Source organism: Micropterus dolomieu, linkage group LG22, assembly GCF_021292245.1.
Source record: "Micropterus dolomieu isolate WLL.071019.BEF.003 ecotype Adirondacks linkage group LG22, ASM2129224v1, whole genome shotgun sequence".
Lineage (NCBI taxonomy): Eukaryota > Metazoa > Chordata > Actinopteri > Centrarchiformes > Centrarchidae > Micropterus > Micropterus dolomieu.
This window is the reverse complement of record NC_060171.1, coordinates 3,353,701-3,373,206: the sequence shown is the minus strand read 5'-3', so window position 1 is coordinate 3,373,206 and position 19,506 is coordinate 3,353,701. Positions and strand designations below refer to the sequence as shown.

At 39.3% G+C, this 19,506-nt stretch overlaps 1 protein-coding gene across 4 annotated transcripts in view; it reads right to left on the bottom strand.

The window, feature by feature from the left end:
• The window catches only part of lsp1a (lymphocyte specific protein 1 a), a 52,596-nt gene that overhangs the window by 9,539 nt on the left and 23,551 nt on the right, over positions 1 to 19,506 (bottom strand). For 2 of the 4 annotated variants that reach the window (XM_046038686.1, XM_046038687.1), the window contains exons 3-11: positions 17,067 to 17,133; positions 15,635 to 16,034; positions 14,934 to 15,070; positions 14,237 to 14,477; positions 13,282 to 13,419; positions 9,483 to 9,526; positions 6,123 to 6,204; positions 2,657 to 2,794; positions 1,081 to 1,176 (exon numbers count right to left, since the gene is read on the bottom strand). In XM_046038686.1, coding sequence (XP_045894642.1) covers positions 1,081 to 1,176; positions 2,657 to 2,794; positions 6,123 to 6,204; positions 9,483 to 9,526; positions 13,282 to 13,419; positions 14,237 to 14,477; positions 14,934 to 15,070; positions 15,635 to 16,034; positions 17,067 to 17,133 — 1,343 coding nt within the window. The remainder of the gene's footprint in view (positions 1 to 1,080; positions 1,177 to 2,656; positions 2,795 to 6,122; positions 6,205 to 9,482; positions 9,527 to 13,281; positions 13,420 to 14,236; positions 14,478 to 14,933; positions 15,071 to 15,634; positions 16,035 to 17,066; positions 17,134 to 19,506) is intronic. The other 2 variants (XM_046038683.1, XM_046038685.1) reach the window with 2 other exon arrangements.

Here is a 19,506-nt window from a genome sequence, read left to right as displayed (position 1 = left end):
TTCCCATGGTTTCTAAATATTCTTTTTATTAATTTGAAACACAATTACACAGTAGGTTTGTTAGTTTTCAAATAGTAGAAATGTAGAGAAATCCTTCAAACGAACAGTTTGGACATTGTTTCTTGTTTCTCCACAAGAGGGAAACCTCACATTACTAACTTTGAAGCTGCACCTGAACACATCACATCAAATCACAGTGGTGTCAGTGGTATTCAAATACTTCACTTAAGTAAAAGTACAAACAAAAATATAAATATATAATATACTATATATTATAGTATCAGCAAAATGTACTTAATGTATCAATAAGTACTCTTTCTGTAATTCCACTGAAATCTGATTCTTAGCTTAGATTAGCTAGTTTTAACTCCAATGTGTACAATTTGCTAGTTTTGACTCGTTTTATAATAGCTAGCGTAATCCAGTGGTTCCCCTCCAAAGGGTCACCAGATAAATCTGAGGGGTCTTGAGGTTACGATTGAGGGAAGAAGAAAAAACAAAATTCTAAACAATGTTTTCATATTTTGAACTTCTCTGATCAGTGAACAATTGGATCATTTGACCTCTTTGGGCTTGAAACAGTTATTGAAATAAAACCAACTGAGAGGGAAAATATGACAAGGAGTCACAACGAGAGAGGCAAAAAAAAGGCAGAAAAATGTGTTGTATTTTATAAGCTTCTGATTTATTGTTTAATTTAAAATCTTAATCTGAAAATTAACTATAGCTGCAATAAATGTAGTGGATTAAAATGTACAATATTTCACTCTAAAATGTAGAAGCATAAAGTATCATAAAATGAAATTTAAGTACCTCAATACTGAACTCTTGGTCATTTCAGCCAAGCAATCTATCCACCACAGCATCAAACTACAAATTGAGTCCTCTACCATCACTCCACCAGTTATCTCTCACCTCGACTATTGCAATGCCCTCCTGGCAGGTCTCCCAGCTTGTGCGGTGAAACCCTTACAAATGGTTCAGAACGCAGCAGCGCGTCTGGTTTTTGATCAGCCCAAAATGACAAGTCTGAGCTTAAAAAGAAGAATTCAAGATGTTCATGATGTGTTTGTGACTTACTGCCGGTTTGCAGAGCGACTGTCTGCTGCCGTCAGACGGACCCTTCACCCACTGAGTGATCAGGCTGGCCACGCCTACCTTCAACCCCTCAGTGTCCTGATGCAGAAATAATAAAAAAGATGTTTTGTTTGTTCTGGGAAGTGTTCTGAAGCAGTTTGATGAGTTTTCAGTCTGAATCCGGATGAAATTTGCTCCAAATTAAGTGTCTGGTTTGATTAAATTACTATTATTTTTTAAATAAAACAAATAAAACAGATTGATACAAAACACATGAGCGAATCAGAACTGTTGCCAGGAGTTAGAGAAGAGGCAGATCTGTCTGCTTCTTGTCAGATTTGCCTGCAGGTCTGCATTCATTTTTACAGTTTACAGTTGTTTACCTTCAATAAAAACACATTCAAAGCCACTTTATCATCAGTTAATTCTGATGTTTCCTGCCGCCTGTGTGTGCAGCCTGTTCCGTTTCCGAGTCTGTGAGCCGCATTAGTGTGTAAACAGACCCTCTTTTGAGGTTTAGTCAGACTTTATGTTTAATTATTGCGTATGACACCACATTAATTACAGTTTCTTTCATCTGTCACAGTGATGCAATCCATGTCTTCAGTACAGTATTCATCAGACATTGAAGAAACAGGAAATACGTCAGTTTTCTTTCAGCAGGAACTAGTTTCCTCTTAAAAATCACATTTTATGGATTAATTTCTCTGTACCTGATGAAGAATTATGGCTTAAAATGTTATTCTGATGACATAGCCTTAGTTTTTAGAAAAACTTAAACTTTATTTTTGTTGGTTTCCACCAATTCATCTCATTGTCTTTGCCACGCATTTGCGATACGACCACTGGGAAAGTCACCAAAGTCTGACTTTCCTGTAACGGCGTTAAATAATCCACTTTATTAATTCTTATTTCCAATTTGTGAATTTAATTTATCAATTAATGATTTTGTTGAACATTGGTGAACTTTACCTCAAGGGAGTTCATTTTCTTTTACCGTTATTTTTATTTTTATTCCCCTTACAGTGCCGTTTTTTGCATGGCTGAAGTTAAGTTGCTTAGAAAAATGCTGCTGTGCTAATGTATTGTTTTCTTTGGAAATTTAACTGTTTGTTATAACTTTTAATGCATATTGTTTACAGTTAATACAACTATGTAACTTAGTAGTTTTGTGTTGTTTTGATAGATGTTTTTACCTGCCTTTCTAGGCGCCATTTCTATAACAGCACACGGCACGTGTCATGCGGCCAACATAACTCTGCAGAGATTTTAACATCCATTTCCTGGTGCAAGATCTGTACTTGTGCATGCTTGTGAATGTATTTGAATATATTTTAAGAAAAAGAATGATGAAGAATTATGTATTGACATTATGTATTGTTGAGGGAGTTGAGCTGCAGAAAGAAAACAGAAGGCAATTAATGTTTTTTTCCTGTCTTCTGCAGGAGAAAATAAATGCTGGAAAACCATCTCAAGTCATCCCTTTTTGTGCCCTGGCTACATCTGTTACATTTAAATCAGAGGATTTCAGGACACCAGTTTTTTAAAGACAGCAGCAAGTGTCTGAGTGTTTCCTCACCTTGCAGGTCGCTCCTTTGGTGGGACTTTGGCTCCAGGCTTCTCCGGCCTCAAATAGGTTTTTCTTGGAGGCGACGACCTCAGGTGAGCTAGGCAGGTCGTTCAGTGATGCCTTCACTGCCCGTGCCTCCTGGGAGTTCTGCACAACAACAGCCCTGAGTTAGTTAGTGTACATTACAACCTTGTAATTTTCATGTCTCTAGTAAGGCCATGGTCACGGAAACATCTGCTTGGACAAAATAATCTCGTTCACTCATTTCTGATTAACTTATCACAAATTGATGAGATACTTTCTATAATTCAGACCTAGTGAAATGATATGTTCCTATTTGCTGCAGTGGGAATGTGTCAACCTGTTTCTAATTACAAATCAGTAATTCAACAATATTTTGTAAAAACTGATGATGAATGTCAGCATCTTGAAACAGGAGAGAATAAGTTGCTGCAGTAGAACCTTAACATAAAAAAAATACTTAAAACAAGTAGAAATGCACTGAAATATCGTTTCACTTGTTAAAATAAATAAAGACTTAATGATTTTATGAGATTTTGGTCTTAACATCTTTACTGTTTTTCGATGTTTAAGTCTAATAACAACAAATACAATGACAATAATGTTTCAATTTAAGGACTGAAATATTGATTTTAGTCAAGAGAACATGGGAAAAGAGTTTAGTCTGAAATGCTCCTTATTTCAAATGACTTCAAATTACATTTAAGACATCTCTGCTTTCTCTTGAATATCAACTAATGTAAATAATTTCTTTTACTTTATAGATTATATACAGTATTCCTCAAGGTTTCCCCATAATATATGACTTGTGTTTTCTTAGTTCCTGGACTATTTCATACCATTTTTCACTTCATGGATCTTTCTGGTTAATTATTGGACTTTTTTTCTTGGCTGTGAAGCCCTTTCATCATCTTAAATCTTATCAGGAAAAGGGCAGTTTCCTTTTAATTTTTTATTATAAATAAGCTTAAAAAAAAAAAAAGACAAATCAAATTTAAAATTCAAATTTGCAATTTGATTTTCAGGTTTAGGATGCACATTATTGTTTAGTATTATTGTTTATAATCTGAATTGTTTGTCAATTAAGATTTCATTTAACTTTTTGTTTTGGCACTTTGAAACATTTACATTTTCAATTGACAAACATACATTAAAAATCTATATATGTACCCAAGTTAATGCAATTATTTATTCTTTTGAAATAAAAATCAAGTCTCAGTTTAATTAAACATTTTTTATTTTAGTATCAGCAGCCTTGGACTTCCATACTTTCAAAACACTATATATGAATAAGGTTTATCAGATAGAAAGAGCATTTCAAGACTGGTTTACGGTCAGAATATTCTTTTTTCTTCACAACTGTAATTTCTGTCCTCTGTTGAACTTTGAGTCAAACCTGTATTTTTTTTTAAAGCGCTACATAAATAACAGTGTTTTGAGTTTACAACAGGCCGCTCACCGTGTTGTTAATCAGCCTGGGAAATGCCTGAGGGGAAGTGGAAGGATAAAAATACAGAGCTTTGATTATTGGGTTCTGAAAATGACCATTTACACTTTTACTGACTATTTCTTTCTTTCTTATTAATGAGCGTCAGAGGTGCTGGTAAGTGGATTTTGTTACTTTGGATGGAGCCAGGCCAGCAGTTTCCCCTGCTTCCAGTCTTTGCGTGAAGCTAAGCTAACCAGCTGTTGGCTGCAGTTTCATATTTAGCGTACAGACAGGAGAGTGGTATCAATCTCATCTAACTCCATCAGAAAGTTACTAAACATATGTCCCAAAATGTCAAACTATTTCTTTAAAAGGGTCAGAATTGTGACTTGAAATGTCCTGATTGTGTTCCTGCTCCCTAGAGGATTGACACCTCTCACAACTGGTAAACTCTAATAGCTAAATCATCTGTTAATTCTATCCATTGTCTTCATACTGTGGCTGTAAAGAACACTGTGGCCTCTTGGGGACGCTAGCAGCCCTTTAAACTGCTCAGACTGAGGAACTGAGCGTGAGTACAGGTAAAAACAGCGTGATCGAATGGTGTAACAGGTGTGAATCAGGTAAGAGAATAAGCCCGAACTCGTCCTGAATGCCGGTATACGCTGCTCTGAATGAGTCACAGCAGCACCTGTCTGCTCGCTGCCTGCTCTGAGCAGTGAGACAGTTTCTCTGCAGACAGGTGTGTTTCTGATGAGTGAAACCAACAGGATGTGATCAATGGGCCTTCTGTGTTTGTGTGCATTCCTGTCTTTGTCTTTGTGTAATTGTGTCTTTCCCTAAAGCGGTTTTTCCCACTTACATTATATGACTTCTGGACATTTTGAGCAGTCCCTTTTTATTTACCACAGCCAAATCACCAACTCTACTGTACAGGCATTAGCTGTAGCAAGCTAGCGTGTGTAAGAAGTGTCTCTGTATTTCCATGGGACAAATTTCAGAACTGACCAGGAGCTCTGTCTCTTTCTGTTGTTTGCAACACGTCCTCATACATAAATGACAAAATAGGTTGACTGTCAAGTGTCCCCATAACATCATATGGCCGTTGAAAAATCTAATGTAAGTCACCACTTGGTTAGGTTTGGAAAAAGATTGTGGTTTGGGTTTAAGTAAAGTAACGGAAGTCACATAATGGAAGTCAGTAACGCTTTTTAAATATAAACTCAAAATAAGTCTACATTTCCTTGATTTCTCATGGAACTCGAATGCCGTTCTCCTGCATGCATATATTTACTGACTTAGGTTGAGGCACAAACTTGATGGTAAGTTGCCTCGGGGGACGCCTTAAACACAAATTTCGCTAGCAAGCTAGCTAGTTAGCGACCGGAAGCGCTACTAGTGTTTCCAGTCTCCTATACACGCCGAAGGGCACCTTTTGCGTGAAATAACTACGCTGTGTCAAGCGTGGGTATATGACGCCTGAGATGAGAACAGGCCGTCACACAGATTTTGTCACAATACGTCATCTGAGCTTTGCTACCATCGTACGGCCACCAGAGGACGATCTTTATGGTCGTTACTCTGGTGGTCTCTAGTTTTTCTCCTTTTTGCACTTCACGGCACAGGTTCCTGCACCCTGGCGAAAAGTGCATATTTTTTGCCCAAAACTGTTTCAACTATGTGACTTCAGGAACAATCATTCACCTGCCAATCATTCATTGTGCTTTGCATTTCTTTAAAAAAAAAAAAAAAATCCCAATATACACAATCTTCATTATATTTCGTGCATTTGCAAAGCAAAACGCCTGGAAAACAGAACAAAACTAAATATATAACAACAGCGCACATTTATTAACATATATAACCAACAAGCTCAACGTCATTATGTTCATTATCTTCACCAACTGAACAATATGATCAGGGTCTTTAAATTCCGACCACTTTAAAAACCTGCACCAGGTGGCATTTTTTTCCCAACACACCTTAACACTGTGTGTGTGTTTTAGTGTGTGTTTGTGAGCTTACCTCCACAGCGTGGGCGTACTGCTCCAGCTTGTCGTCGATCTTGGGCAGCAGTACGAGAGGTTGCGTCTTCTTGAAGCTGTTACTGATTCAAACAAAACACCAAATATGACCAGTTAAAATGACTTTAATGTGTTGACTTTCTTACCCCGATGAACCCTTAATTTCTCCTTAAATTCCACCTTAAGTGGTTCTTCACAAGTGTCAATATGTTACTTATGTAGTGTAAATTTTAAATTGCGTATCAGTGAATAATGAATGTTTTTTATGGCTACATCATTCCACTAAAAGGGAAGTATTATTGTCTTCTGCTTCATTTCATACGTTTCCCCTAAATTTAGCCGGCTGTATTTGGTAATTTTGAAAACTTTTGGATCTTCACTAGAATTTAAAATGAAAGTTGTACAATTCATGTGTTTCTCTTTCTTCCAGAACCCCCCCCCCCCCAGTAGAAGTCACACGTCAGAGCAGCATACGTGGACTCCAGGAACTGATGTTGCCTTGTGAGTTTGTGGATCAGCGAATGAAGGTTTATATGAACTCTGCGGGTGAGTCTCTGCAGATGCAGGAGGATTTCATTCTCTCGTCATCTTCCTCCTCCCTGTGATTCTCCAGATATGAGCTGTGCTGCTGGATGATGTCATTCCTTCACAGTGGGGGGTGGGGGCCCTCATTCATCATCTGAACCGCCTGTTTCAACATGTCTGAGGCGCCGCCGCAGGGCAACAACCGCTTTTAAAAAGAAGGTTAACACCTGATGATGTCATGACTGATGAAGGGAAACGGCAGAGGCGCTGCTGATCTCACACGTTTGTATGGATAGTTTTTATGAGCTGCTTACTTTACTGCTGGAAGGTGCGACTCGGTAATAAAGTTAGAGGATCAGTCTGTCTATGAGTCTAAGAATTCTGAAAAAGTAATGTAGTTAACGTCTAGCATTTCCGTGGTTCAGGCAGTGTCAGCTACAGCTACAGACCGGTTGAAGAGTCGCACGAAAACAGTATAACTGATAAAAAAATATTAAACACAATGGTGGTGGTGGTGCAATGGATAAGACTCCTGCCTTTGGTGTGAGTGACTTGGGTTCAATCCCCCACTGTGACCCATCCACCAATGTGTCCCTGAGCAAGACACTTAACCCCTAATTGCTCCAGAGGCGTGCAACCTCTGACATAAATTGCAATTGTAAGTTGCTTTGGATAAAAGTGTCATCTAAATGTATCCAGAACCTTCTGTGACATGTTATTATGTTGCTCATATATTTCCTGTTAAAGTTAGTTATTTGGCAAAATTTTATTTATTGAACTTTAGTTTGCTATAGAAAACTACATAGGCAAACATCAGCAAACTGCTGATTCAACTGAACTTGTTAAATGTTTGAAAAAGTCAGCAATTATTTATTTCTTGAAGGCAGAGCACAAAGTTTAGCATGCAACAGACATGCTAGCAACTCTGTGAGGCTGAACTAATTGAGCTAAATGCTAATGTCAGCATGCTAACATGCTTATAATGACTGATGTTAATCGTCTGTAATGTGTATGTTCACAGTCTTAGTTTAGCATATTCACATGCACAAAGTGCGGTTGGGGCTGAAAAGTACTTAAAGTAATAAAGATAATACAAAGTCAGAAGATCACTTAAGTTATTACAGTTCATCCAGAGGGGTACCTACATTTCTGAACAACATTTCGTAGCAATCCATCCAATAGTTTTTGAGAAATTTCAAAATCTCAAATGTCAATAAGATAAGAAAGATATAACTTTATTAATCCAACGTAGGGCAAATTTAGGTAAACATAGCTGCACAAACGGAATATAAATGAACAGACGCAATCTCTGCGTTAGTGGAGAAGTCAGTGGAATACCAAAGTCATTAGGATTCCTTCTCTGGGGACCTTCTTTGCTTTTACAAAATGTCACTGCAATCCATGTAATAGTTGAATAGTTGAGATATTTCAGTCACAGTGGTGGACCGACCAACATCCAACGGCTAGCATTATAAAATAAAATAAAGTAGTTGTGGCCAATATATTAGCAAACAGCAGCCTGTGTTTATGTCACCTGATTAATATTCACTCTCTTTTAGGTCTCATGAGGGAAATATTTACATTTATTCATGTAGCTGACGCTTTTATCCAAAGCAACTTACAATTGCTATTTATGTCAGAGGTTGCATACCTCTGGAGCAACTAGGGGTTAAGTGTCTTGCTCAGGGACACAATGATGGATGGGTCACAGTGGGGGATTGAACCCAGGTCTCTCACTCCATTGGTCCATCCCCACCCAATACCTCTTTTTTTAGCGGCTAAATGTGCCACTATGTTCACCAGCTTGCTGTAAATCAACTTAGGACCTACAAAATAACCTTAATCCAATATTAAATCAACATATTACTGCAATTGTTATATAAAACGTTGGTAAATACCTGCTGATAGTAAATGCTACCGTGGCTTCTGTGCTAACATGAACATGATGCCAGACTGGATCCTTGTTTGTGTCTTTTCTGTTTAGTCTTAGGAATATCTGAATGCTCCGAGAGGAAACATGTATGGGCACTAACGCTGCTGGAGTCAAATGTTCAGCTGCCTGCTGACATCATACCTCCTCTGAACATCGTCCCTGTTCCTGGTCCAGTTATTTTAAAATACAAGCGTCCACACAGAGGCTTCACTCCTGCTGAGAGCTCCTCAGAGCAGATAACTTCCTGCTGCAGACTGCCTGGAGCCACCATACCTCACCAACCACCAGAGAAAACACAGCCGCCTGCATCTGGACGGAGTTAAGCAGAGCCATAAATCACGGCTGAGGAGGGTGGAGACCTCCGACCCTCTTCATCAGTGTCCAGAAAAAATGTGACCGAGAGAAACCCTGAGCTGCAACTTACTTGATTGACTTTTAAAAAATTGAAAATTAATCCACAACAGCAGCGATAATCACTTTTCAATCCAAATACCAATTATTCTCTGGCTCCAGCTCCTATAAATGTGAGCATTTGCCCCTTTTCTCCGTTTCATTTCATTGTAAACCGAATATCGGAGTGTTGTTCAGACAAAACAAGACACATGAAGACGTCACCTCATAAGCTGCAGCTCTATCTATCTGTTTTGTTGAATTGATCAAAGGCAGTCTGCAGATCTGTATCACTCCTCAGCAGTTAAACTTCATTTTGTCTGTCCCTGCTTCATAACGGTGATTTGAAACAAATGTGCACAAGTTTATTTCACTTTCAACGTGATATCCCCAAATTTCCAAAACATACCAATATGAACTTTGGGGCAAATGTTTCTAAAATGAAGCACCCAAAATGTTGCAGTCAATGACAACTTTAGCTGTAACAGTGATCCGTTCATTGATGATATTCACCTTTTCTTTAGCGAGCGGTTCAGCGACTCCGTTCTCTCAGTGATCTGAAAAAAAAAAAGAAGTAGTCTGAGGTAATTTTTCAGAGGAACGCAGGAAGTTTTTCATGTTGCTGCCTCTGTTCAGAAGTGTGTTATTCACAGCTCGGCTCTGCTTAGACCGCCACGACGCCGTCCAAGACAAACCGAGCTGAGTCTGCTGGTCTTCATCACACAGCTCCCTCAGAGGAGACCGAAGGCAGAGGATGATGGGAAACAGAACAAGAGACTGATTGGAATGGCTTCTGATGAAAATAACTGTTTTCTTAGCAGGTGTTTGATATAAATTTAATCCCATTGTTGCATTTTGTATTTCTGTCAAACCTTTCTGTTCATTTTCAGTCGACCGACAGTCTCTCTTTGAATTTCCTCTACAGGAGGTGCCTTCTAATTTTGAATTTTCTAAAAATGACGTCCACAAAAAATTAAAAAGGATCCCTACGAGCGACTCCAGGTGACAACCTTTATTTTTAACAGGAAACTGAAGTCTCCCTCAAGGACAATTCTTGCTTTGAAATCTCAGGTGAGATTTAGCAGGATTAAAAATGATCCTTTAAAACTATTTTAAGGTACTTCTACTTCACTAGAGTACTTCAGTTTAAGTTATCAGTTAGAACAATCTGATCCTGCCAGTGGCAAAAAATAAGCTCTTTTAGTCTACATACTTTTGATGGGCGCAGTCGCCCCCAAGGATTATGTTGCAGCCATTTGGATCACAAAATATGTAAAAATATGGCCATGGCTTAAAAATACTTTTTAGTATGAGCAGCTCTTCGAGGCAGTGTGCTGTTTGGACCTGTACTGCTGCTGCAGTTGTGACATGTTTGTCACGTGTCTGTGAAAGTTTGTTTTGTCACAGACACAAAGGAAGAGGTGCAGGTGAACACTCCGACCTCAGAAGCTGTCCAATCAAAATCATATACATAGCTGAGGGTAGATAAAAATATGTGTAAAATTTCTGATTATGCTAACCTACCTGGCACCTGTTAGTCATTTAGTTTGATGTTATTAGCCTGATGTTTTGTAATGTGAAGTATGTGCAGCCGTTTAAATCACACAAATACATGTGGTGAACATTTTATCTACATCTACAGGTTTATCCATCAGCAATCTACTTGTGTGAAACCTGGGTATGAAAAACACATCTTTGAGGTAAAAAGGAACCAGCTGGACTCATAACATGCAGCAAAAATGCATCAAAGACACTGTGGACGAGAGTGCGGAGATAAGACGGCATCAATACCCTGAACAGTTGAACACAGTCACAGCCCGAATGCTTCACACATATTCTAACTTTGTTTTCTACATACTTTCTAGTTTGAATCCCTGAGTTTTAGTTTTAAATGTGTTTTTTCCGTTTATTCTTTTTTATGTGTTCTTCCTTAAACCATCTGTCTGTAAACATTGTGTTCAAGGAGGAAGAAGAAAATCTAGAAGGTGCAGAAAATCACATGCAGAATCATGCACGTGGACATTTCCATCAAACATCACTGATTTAACATTCAAATATAGAGTCTCCCGAAGTCCTGACAAATGTTTTCTTTCTTTAAATCTTGTGCGCGCAAGATCATAATTTATCATCCTGTTCCCAAATGATCTTGTAAAACGCCTGTCCCTTTTACTGGCCTGGAGTGGCTGCACGTTTTGACAATAAACGCAGGTTCAGTTAATCTTACAGAGACAATTGAGATTGGTAAACAAGAGATAAAAAAAGTTTAAAAGTTTTACGGTATAAACTTGTGGACACAAGATAAGAAAATATTATTGTCCAGGACTTTGGTGGCTCTGTTTTAAACTGTGAAGTATGAGGTAAGAGGTCATCTCCGAGGTCACGGTTCACAAATCAAACTCACACACCAAAACATTTCAAGTATCAGTGAGCTCTCTGATAACACAACATGCTTCTCCTGGTGCAGCCAGGACACGCTGGCCTTTCAAACACACACACACAAACGTGCAACTTACAAGCTGAGCCTGAACCCATCGGCTGTAAAGATAACACACAGTTATTTATCAGTTTGTTCACAAAAGGGACGTCATTGTCAAGTCACTCAGTAATCTTTAGAGGTTAATGAAACTTAATGAATTACAACCCCAAAACAATGAAACCTATTTTTCCCCAGAGTCCTGTCTGTCTGTGTATCCAGATAGTCTCTGTGTGACGTGAAGTTATCAGCAGCAGCTCAACCAGACACATCAAAACCAAAACACATTCAAAGCTGCCAACTCGCCTGGATCACCAGCTGTTCACGAATCCATCACTTCATTGTGTTTATATTTTTTCCACAGTTTTTTGTAACTACTAGACAGTTTGAAACTATTAAATATAACTATATCAGGTTGCACCCTTATGTGTCTTAGCTAGTAAGCAGTTAAGTCATGTGTAAATTGGTTTTTCATCGTCATCATCTTTACCGTCACTTCATGCTCACTAATTCTGCTCAGGTGGCAAAACTGGAGCTCAGAGTCCAAACATACAGAAGCCCCAAGCGGCCATCGATTCATATCTTTATTTTACCCGTGATAATGGGAAAATTATCTCATGATCTCGAGATAACGGCTGTTGTTTTTCTCGTGATAATGGAATAATATTCTCATGATCTCGAGATAACGAACCATAGCTGAACACAGGGGTCGGCAGGTGCGTTTCTTTACCGTAATTTCATAGCACTTTGCTGAGTCAGTAGTTAGCTCAGCTGATCAAGTGCATGACTTGCAATCCAAGGGATTCCAGGTTTGACCTCTGCTCTCTGCAAAGTTTTTCATTCTTCTTTTGTGTGTTTTTTTAATAATTCTCTTCAACAAAGTTGTTATGAAGAGATTCAGGGGAATCCAATCACACATTTCCTGACGGCTATTTCAAAGGTTCTGAAATAGCCGTCAGGAAATGTGTAGTTGTGGATAAATGGATTCCCCTGAATGAGAAGCGGATGAATTTCCTCTGCCTGGGAATAATGGGGAAATGAAAAGTTGATGAACGTTGACCAATCGCAGGGATGCGCACACTCCAGCACGTGATTAATTGTGAGCATGTGAATCAGTCATCTTCATAACAACTTTGTTGAAGAGTAATATGAAAAAGATTTTATTTAATTTATTCTTCCATGAGGATTGATCTCACAATCTGAAGACTATGAGTCTTGTGCCTTACCAACTGAGCTAATCAACAATACTGAGACCACCTGTCTTCTTGCCAACCTGTGTTAAACTACTGTATCTCCAAAAAAGGATCCCGTTATCACGAGATAATTATCCTGTTATGAGATTTTGATTTAGATATATACTTTAGTAATCCCACGAGGGGAAATTCAATGTTTTCACTCTGTTATTGATATGTTAGTATTTTACACGCAGGTCCGAAAGACACACAAACAGCTACCAGTCTCCAAGCTGCAACTCTGGTCCGAGCTGGATTCAAACAGACAACCCTCTGGTTCCCAGCCTAACCCTTACGGACTGAGCTACTGCCACCCCATCACGGGTAGAAGGAGTAAAATAAAGATATGACTCGATGGCCGCTTAGGGCTTCCGTACAAACATTCACACTAGAGGAAAACTCTTATTTAAAGATGAAAGAATCCATTTTTGTCTTGCTAGAACAAAGATGTTAACTTGTGTGAACAACATCTGCGTTTAAATAATCTAATCAAACATTTTACTACAACAGCTAACGCCAACGTCAATAAATGATTTGCCTGTTCAAAACTTTTCAGACGCAGACTGCTTCAATAAATGTAGTTGAAGCTTCTATTGGTGATATTTACCTTGTGTGTGGGAGCTTTGGGATTGACGGGACTGAACATCTCGTCTCCGTCCACGTTAGATGTACTCAGGCTCTTCATCCTCTCTGCTGCCTCCATCCTCCTCCTCTCGATGTCCTCCTTCATCCGCCTCCTCTCCTCCTGGGAGTGTCGGGTAACAAACACTGTTCAACTCCACATTTCTAATCTCATCTACATTGGTCTGAATGCTAATAGAAGGCACTATAACTCGACATCTAGCTAAAGAATTACACATATCTCATGTTATCTTCTGACAAGCTTGTTTCGAGCCAACTAGCATGTTAGATAACAGCTGACATCCAGCAGACATGGAGCAGCATTATCATCCCATTAGAGTGATTTTTGTTTTTTGAAGTCCAATATTTCCTCTAGCTTTTAGCTCTGTTTTGGTCTCTCCCAACTCCTGAGAAAAATCGTTGTCTCTAGCTTCTAAATGCTCCACTGTCTCTGTGTTTGTTGAACACCAAAACTATGAGCTAAAAGAGTGTAAAGGTGGTTATAATTCTGTATGTTTATCATTATGAGTAACCCAAATGTTGTTATTTGATCAATTGTTACACAATCCTGATTTTGTGGCAGCACCCACAAGCCTAAAAAAATACCTCACAGCTCACGACGATGTTCTCAGTCTAGTTTGAAAGCTTTGGAGTAGATTTAAGGATTTGACAGAGCTGTTGGAAGCTTTAACCAAATTAGGGAGTTTATTTTTCACAGCAGTGGCTCATAAACTCTATGTTCATTCACTAGTAAAGCAGCCAATAAGATTTTTCACAGACAATAGGACTTTAGAGGAGCTTTTCTTCTGCTAAACTTCACTAAAAATAAACTTGTGTTTGACCGGAGGTGGTTTCCTTAATCCAGCGAGTCCTTCTTGTAGTCATGTCTACATATCTAATACCTCCACAAATATTTTAAGCCTTTCATGACGCATGGTCACCTCCTCTTTGGCCAGCCGTTGCTGCTCCTCCTCCTCCCTCCGACGCTCCTCTTCCTCCCGGACTCGACGTCTCTCCTCCCTCCTCCTCTTCAGCTCCTCCAGCTCCTGCTCGGCCTCGGCCTGTCGGAGTCTCAGCTGCTCCAGCCCCTGGCTTTCCTTCTGCTGGAGGCTCAGCCGGATTTTCTCCAGACGCTGCTCCGTCTCCAGGATGGCCTCCGCCTCCTCCGGCTCCATGGCTCTGCTACACACAACAGGGAGGCTTAAAATACTAACTGCTGTTATTAATGACCTGAACTGAGTCTGTTAGCTTCGTGTAAAGCCCAAACAAACTGTCCATGTCACACCATAGCCACTTCCTGTCCGGCATTTAGTCCTTAAGAACCTTATTTGAGTGCTTTGGAACTGGACAGATTGACAATGGAAAGTTTCTATGAATTTTTGATATTTGACACTTTGTTTTGCCATGACTCTGTGTTGCCATATACACACACACAATATAGGCTAAACTTTGTGGACACCCCTGTCCACATACTGTAATCAAAGTTGAATCAAGCAAGTTATCTCTGAAAGCTGAAACTGAATACTCCTCTTTTGTCATATTCTCAGATAAACCCCTGCATTGGCTGATAAAAGTTAAACATTTGTCATTTTCACAAAGTTAAGTAGCCACTTGAGCCACAAATAAAACACTGCACACCTGGTGGACCTTTTTGTCTTGTTGATCACGTATGACGTCACTTCCTCATTGGTTGCGTCTCCATTGCTGTGTTTCGGCTCTTGGTGAAGGAAAACCTTTGATGTGTAGGAGATTTTAACTTCTTTTCTTTTCTCCACCTGAAAAGTTAAACATAATTAATCTTCTTTTCATACATTAAGACCTGAATTTTGACTAGCAAATTGCTTGTGACTTTGTGTTTTTTCCTGAACGACTTTAAGACCTGACTTGGATGTTGAGACTTGCACAGGACATTTTCTAAATGACTTGAGACTTGACTGGAAAATTCACTCTTGTTTTGAATGATTCCAGACTCAAAATGACTTGAAACTGAACTTGGACTTGTCTCAAATAACTTGAGATAAAAACTGGTTTCTAATGACTTGAGACTTGACTATGACTTGTCTCGAATAAACTGATACTTTACTTGCCTGAAATGTTTGTCAGACTTGACTTGGACATTATTTGTCTTAAATCATTTAAACTTGACTTGGACTTACCCTTAAGGTCTTGAGAACTGATCTAAGACTTGTTTTGAATAACTTGAGACTTGACTTGGACTTGTCTTTGGCTCATCTCAAAGGACTAAGACTTGTCTTACAAAGATTGACCTTGACATGTTATGAATAACTTGAAATATGACCAAGTATGTTTGAGACTTCAGTTATTTGAGAAATCCTTACCTCTGCATTCGGCCTTTGAATCTCCTCCTTTCTCCTGGTCATCACCTCCTCTCTCTTCCTCTTGTCCTTCTCCTCCATCTCTTTCTCCCTCCTCACCCTCTCAGCTCGAATTCCCTCCTTATCAAATGCCTTCCTCCTCTCCATCTCCACCTTGGTGTTTTCTACCTCTTCCTGCTCCTGTCTCTGGAGTCGGCTGGAGGATGTGACCAAGGCCTGGATGGTCTTTTCGGGTACAGCTTTGTTTATCGTGACAACCTCTTCTTCCTCATCCTCCTCGCCTCCCTGGTTGAGCTCCTGCAGGCGCTGCTGCCTCCTTCTCTCTCTGCGCTGAGTCCAGTCGCTGAAGCCTTCATCCTCTTCCAGAGACGGACAGCTGTTTGGCTTCAGACTGCCGTCGTACCTGAGGATAAGATGGGAAAGGAGTCAGGATGGCTTATTGACGGCAGTTAACTGATCAGCAGCAGGTGGTCATGATTTCAAACTATAATAAACTCAGCACTGGCAGACGCTATGAGCAACTCAGTTTTTAAATAGCTCATAGAAATAGAAGACTAAAATACAAATTACATCAGCAGGTCACAGTATGGTGTCATCAACAAAGAAAGACACATTTTGCTTTTAATCACAGGATAAACACAAAACCTATACAATAATGATCTAAACACATAATCGTCTGATTAAATCATTGTACTTTAGTAGGAAAATAGTATGGTTCTTTAAAGAAATTGAACAAGATTTTTAATTACTTCCCTGAAACAAAATATGTTAGTTTACCCAACCGGGTTTGTGTGGATCCCTGAGCTCCAAGACAGTTTTTAAATAGATTTTTTTCTTGATTGAGAATTGCTGCTCTAAATGATACATGCTCTGTTCTTATGCTACTATCTTTTATTTAGATCAGATGACTAAATGTAAAGTAAGCCTGGTTTGACTTTACTGTACATATTACTATTAACTATAAGTTAATAACAATGGAAGTTCATAGTTAACTGTTTGAAAATAGTACTACTGCGTCCACCCTGCTGTCCTTGTCCGAGTCCATTTCAGAGACCCTTCATTTAGTTGAGATGAGACACTCATCTGCTGTTTGAGCACTTCGATTGCTTTAGTTTTCACAGGAGTCTTTCTCCTGGTGGAGGTTTAACTTGTTGATTTTACTCTTGAAAAGCTCATTAGTCCCGAGCTAAGTCATTTTAGAAGTGACAGTTGAGTTCCTAACAGCAGGTCTGATCTGGTCTGCAAGAGCAAAGAGTTTCTGTCCGTCAAAAGGCATTAAGTGATTTTAGTAACAAGCCTCCCAATGCCTCAGTTAACAAAAGGCTTTGGACTGGCAGGGAGGCGTTCACTCTGGAGCCCAGGACAGTGCATAGAAAATAGCACTGTGCAGCACAAGTTATAATAATTTGAAATCAGGATATTCACAACTACTTGCCAGATTACCACAACATCTGGTGTGGATATTCTCGGTCCCCAGAGGATAGACTGCTCCTCCAACACCACTGTAAAAACAAAATGTTTCACTTGTACTCAAGATAAGCCAAAATCTAACAGTCAGATTGCCATTTCCACCTGGATGTCCCCCCGAGTGTAACAGCTGAAATGTATCAGTGTCGTCTGTTGGATCCAAACCCGTCTCTTCACTGAGTGGAGCAGATTAAACTGAGTGGGGTAATACATTTCTCCACTGATTAGCTTCTGTAATCACAGAGCTATTAGTAGCTGACAAATGAATGATTAGTCTCCACCGCAGCTGAAACAACAACTAGTAAAAGCAGAAAATGGAAACTGGCCCATAGAGGGTTTTATCACTTGGGATTTGCTAAAACAAATTATGCTTTCAGAAAATCTCTTTATCCATTACTCATCATAAGTTCACCAGACTAATGCAATGTATTGTAGTTACTCACTTGCGTAGGTTCTTGCACAAGATGATTTGAGTCAGAGAGAGAAATTTCTTCATAAGTCACATCATTAGAAAATACCCAAACCTGATCAAGACCAGAGCCCAATGTTTTACGTAACAAAATGTCTCAACGCTGAAACCCACTGAGTCGGCTTCAGACCATTTTGGACCAGCGGTTCACTTCCAGTGTGGAACATTTGGACACGTGACATATCTGCAGCTCATCAGTGTTGCCGGTGCTGTGGTCTCAACAGAGGATGTGTAGAGTAATCATCCATCAACACTGAGACCTCTGCAGCTCTTCACCCGCTTCCCTTTGCACACAGGTGCAACAAACAGCCACACAGCTGCAACACGCAGTGTAATCTAACTCATTCTTATAAAAGGTTTGAACTTTTATTTAAATATTAATTAAGTGTTGAGAAAGTGAACTTACCATTGGACAAATTTTCAGCAATTAGCACAGAATCTCCTGCTGTCCCCCCCTACTGAATAAACATAATGAAAGTGTGTTTTGTGTTCCCAGGAGCTGGCAGAAAGGAATTCACTCAGCATTCCCCAGATGATTAAGACGCCGACGGAGCCCCTGCTGCATGATGGCAGTCTCGGCCTGATGTCTCAGCAGCTAATCATAATTAAACGAGCAGGGACGTTTCTGTTTGGGCTGTAAAGTCAACACCTGGACAGATTCCTGACAGGAACAAGTCAGTCGGATATCTTTTGATGATGAGACACATCCGTCAGGAAACAACCTCCACCTCCTCTCTGTTTTAACTTGTATCAATCCGCTCCTCATAGTCTCAGTGTCTGTTGCAGGATTTCTGTTGTCAGTTATTTTCAAGTTTTCTAAATGATCCTCAAATAATAAAAATAAAATCAACAATTTTATAATCAAACATCTAAAAACCAAACCATAATGTGTTTCACTTACATGCCAGCAGTTAGTTTTTAATAATATATATACATTCTTTCAAAACTTTTCATGTTTCGTGTTTGTCTTCTACTTGAGCACTCGTCAAGTAATAGTTGCAACAAGTAACTACAAACTGATTTCTACATTTGTGTACTGTTTATGTTCAAATTAAACAAACGTGCAACGTGTAACTTTTTGAGCTTTAGAAACAAAGCCAGGCTAGCTGTTACTCCGGATTCCAGCTTTATGCTTAACTAGCCTAACCACATCCTGACTCCCTGTAATTCCTCTCAAAGTCCACTGTCTTTTGATTGGCCAAGATCTGAAGCATGTTACCAGGCTGTTCTTGTCGCTGGGCGATACAGACAGACTGAGCGTTGCTGTGCCATTGCTGTGGGAGCAAATGACCATATATGGAATACCGGCTCCGTCTGACTCCGTATTACGTAGAACGGAGCTGTTGGTAGAAAAAGCAGTTGAAAACAGAGCGTTCAGACAGGAGGAAATCTGAGGTTTTCGCTCACAGGGATTTCTTTTAAATACTTTAACCTCATTATGTGAAGCCATGAGCTTTGGCCATGTTTAACATGAACATCTAACATTGTAACATTGTAGATAAGTCATAAAATATGGAAAAGCATAATAGGTCTCCTTTAACATAATGTTAATAATCTCTGACCGCCACAGAGAGCAGCAAAGAGCAGACAGTCACAGAATCTAGCTACTGCAAAAGCCAAAGCCAGCTTTAAAGCCATTAAACACTGGCTGCACCAGCCAACATTTTTATGTACGAAGTAGAACTAAAGGATGAGTGATTTTAAGGATAAATCTGGTGATTTGTTTTTGGTTTGTTTGAAGAGAATTGAATTTCTTAAAGCCTATTTCATTCTATTTATGGTATCTAGTAGTAGCCTACAGCAGTTCTTTGTATGAATGTTTGTAAAACGTATATCTACCTACCTTATGCTTGTTTTGTGTAATTTGTATGTGTTTTGTAACTTAGTATCTACTTATAGTTCCAAAATATCCCATAAAAAGTCAAACTAACAGTGAATG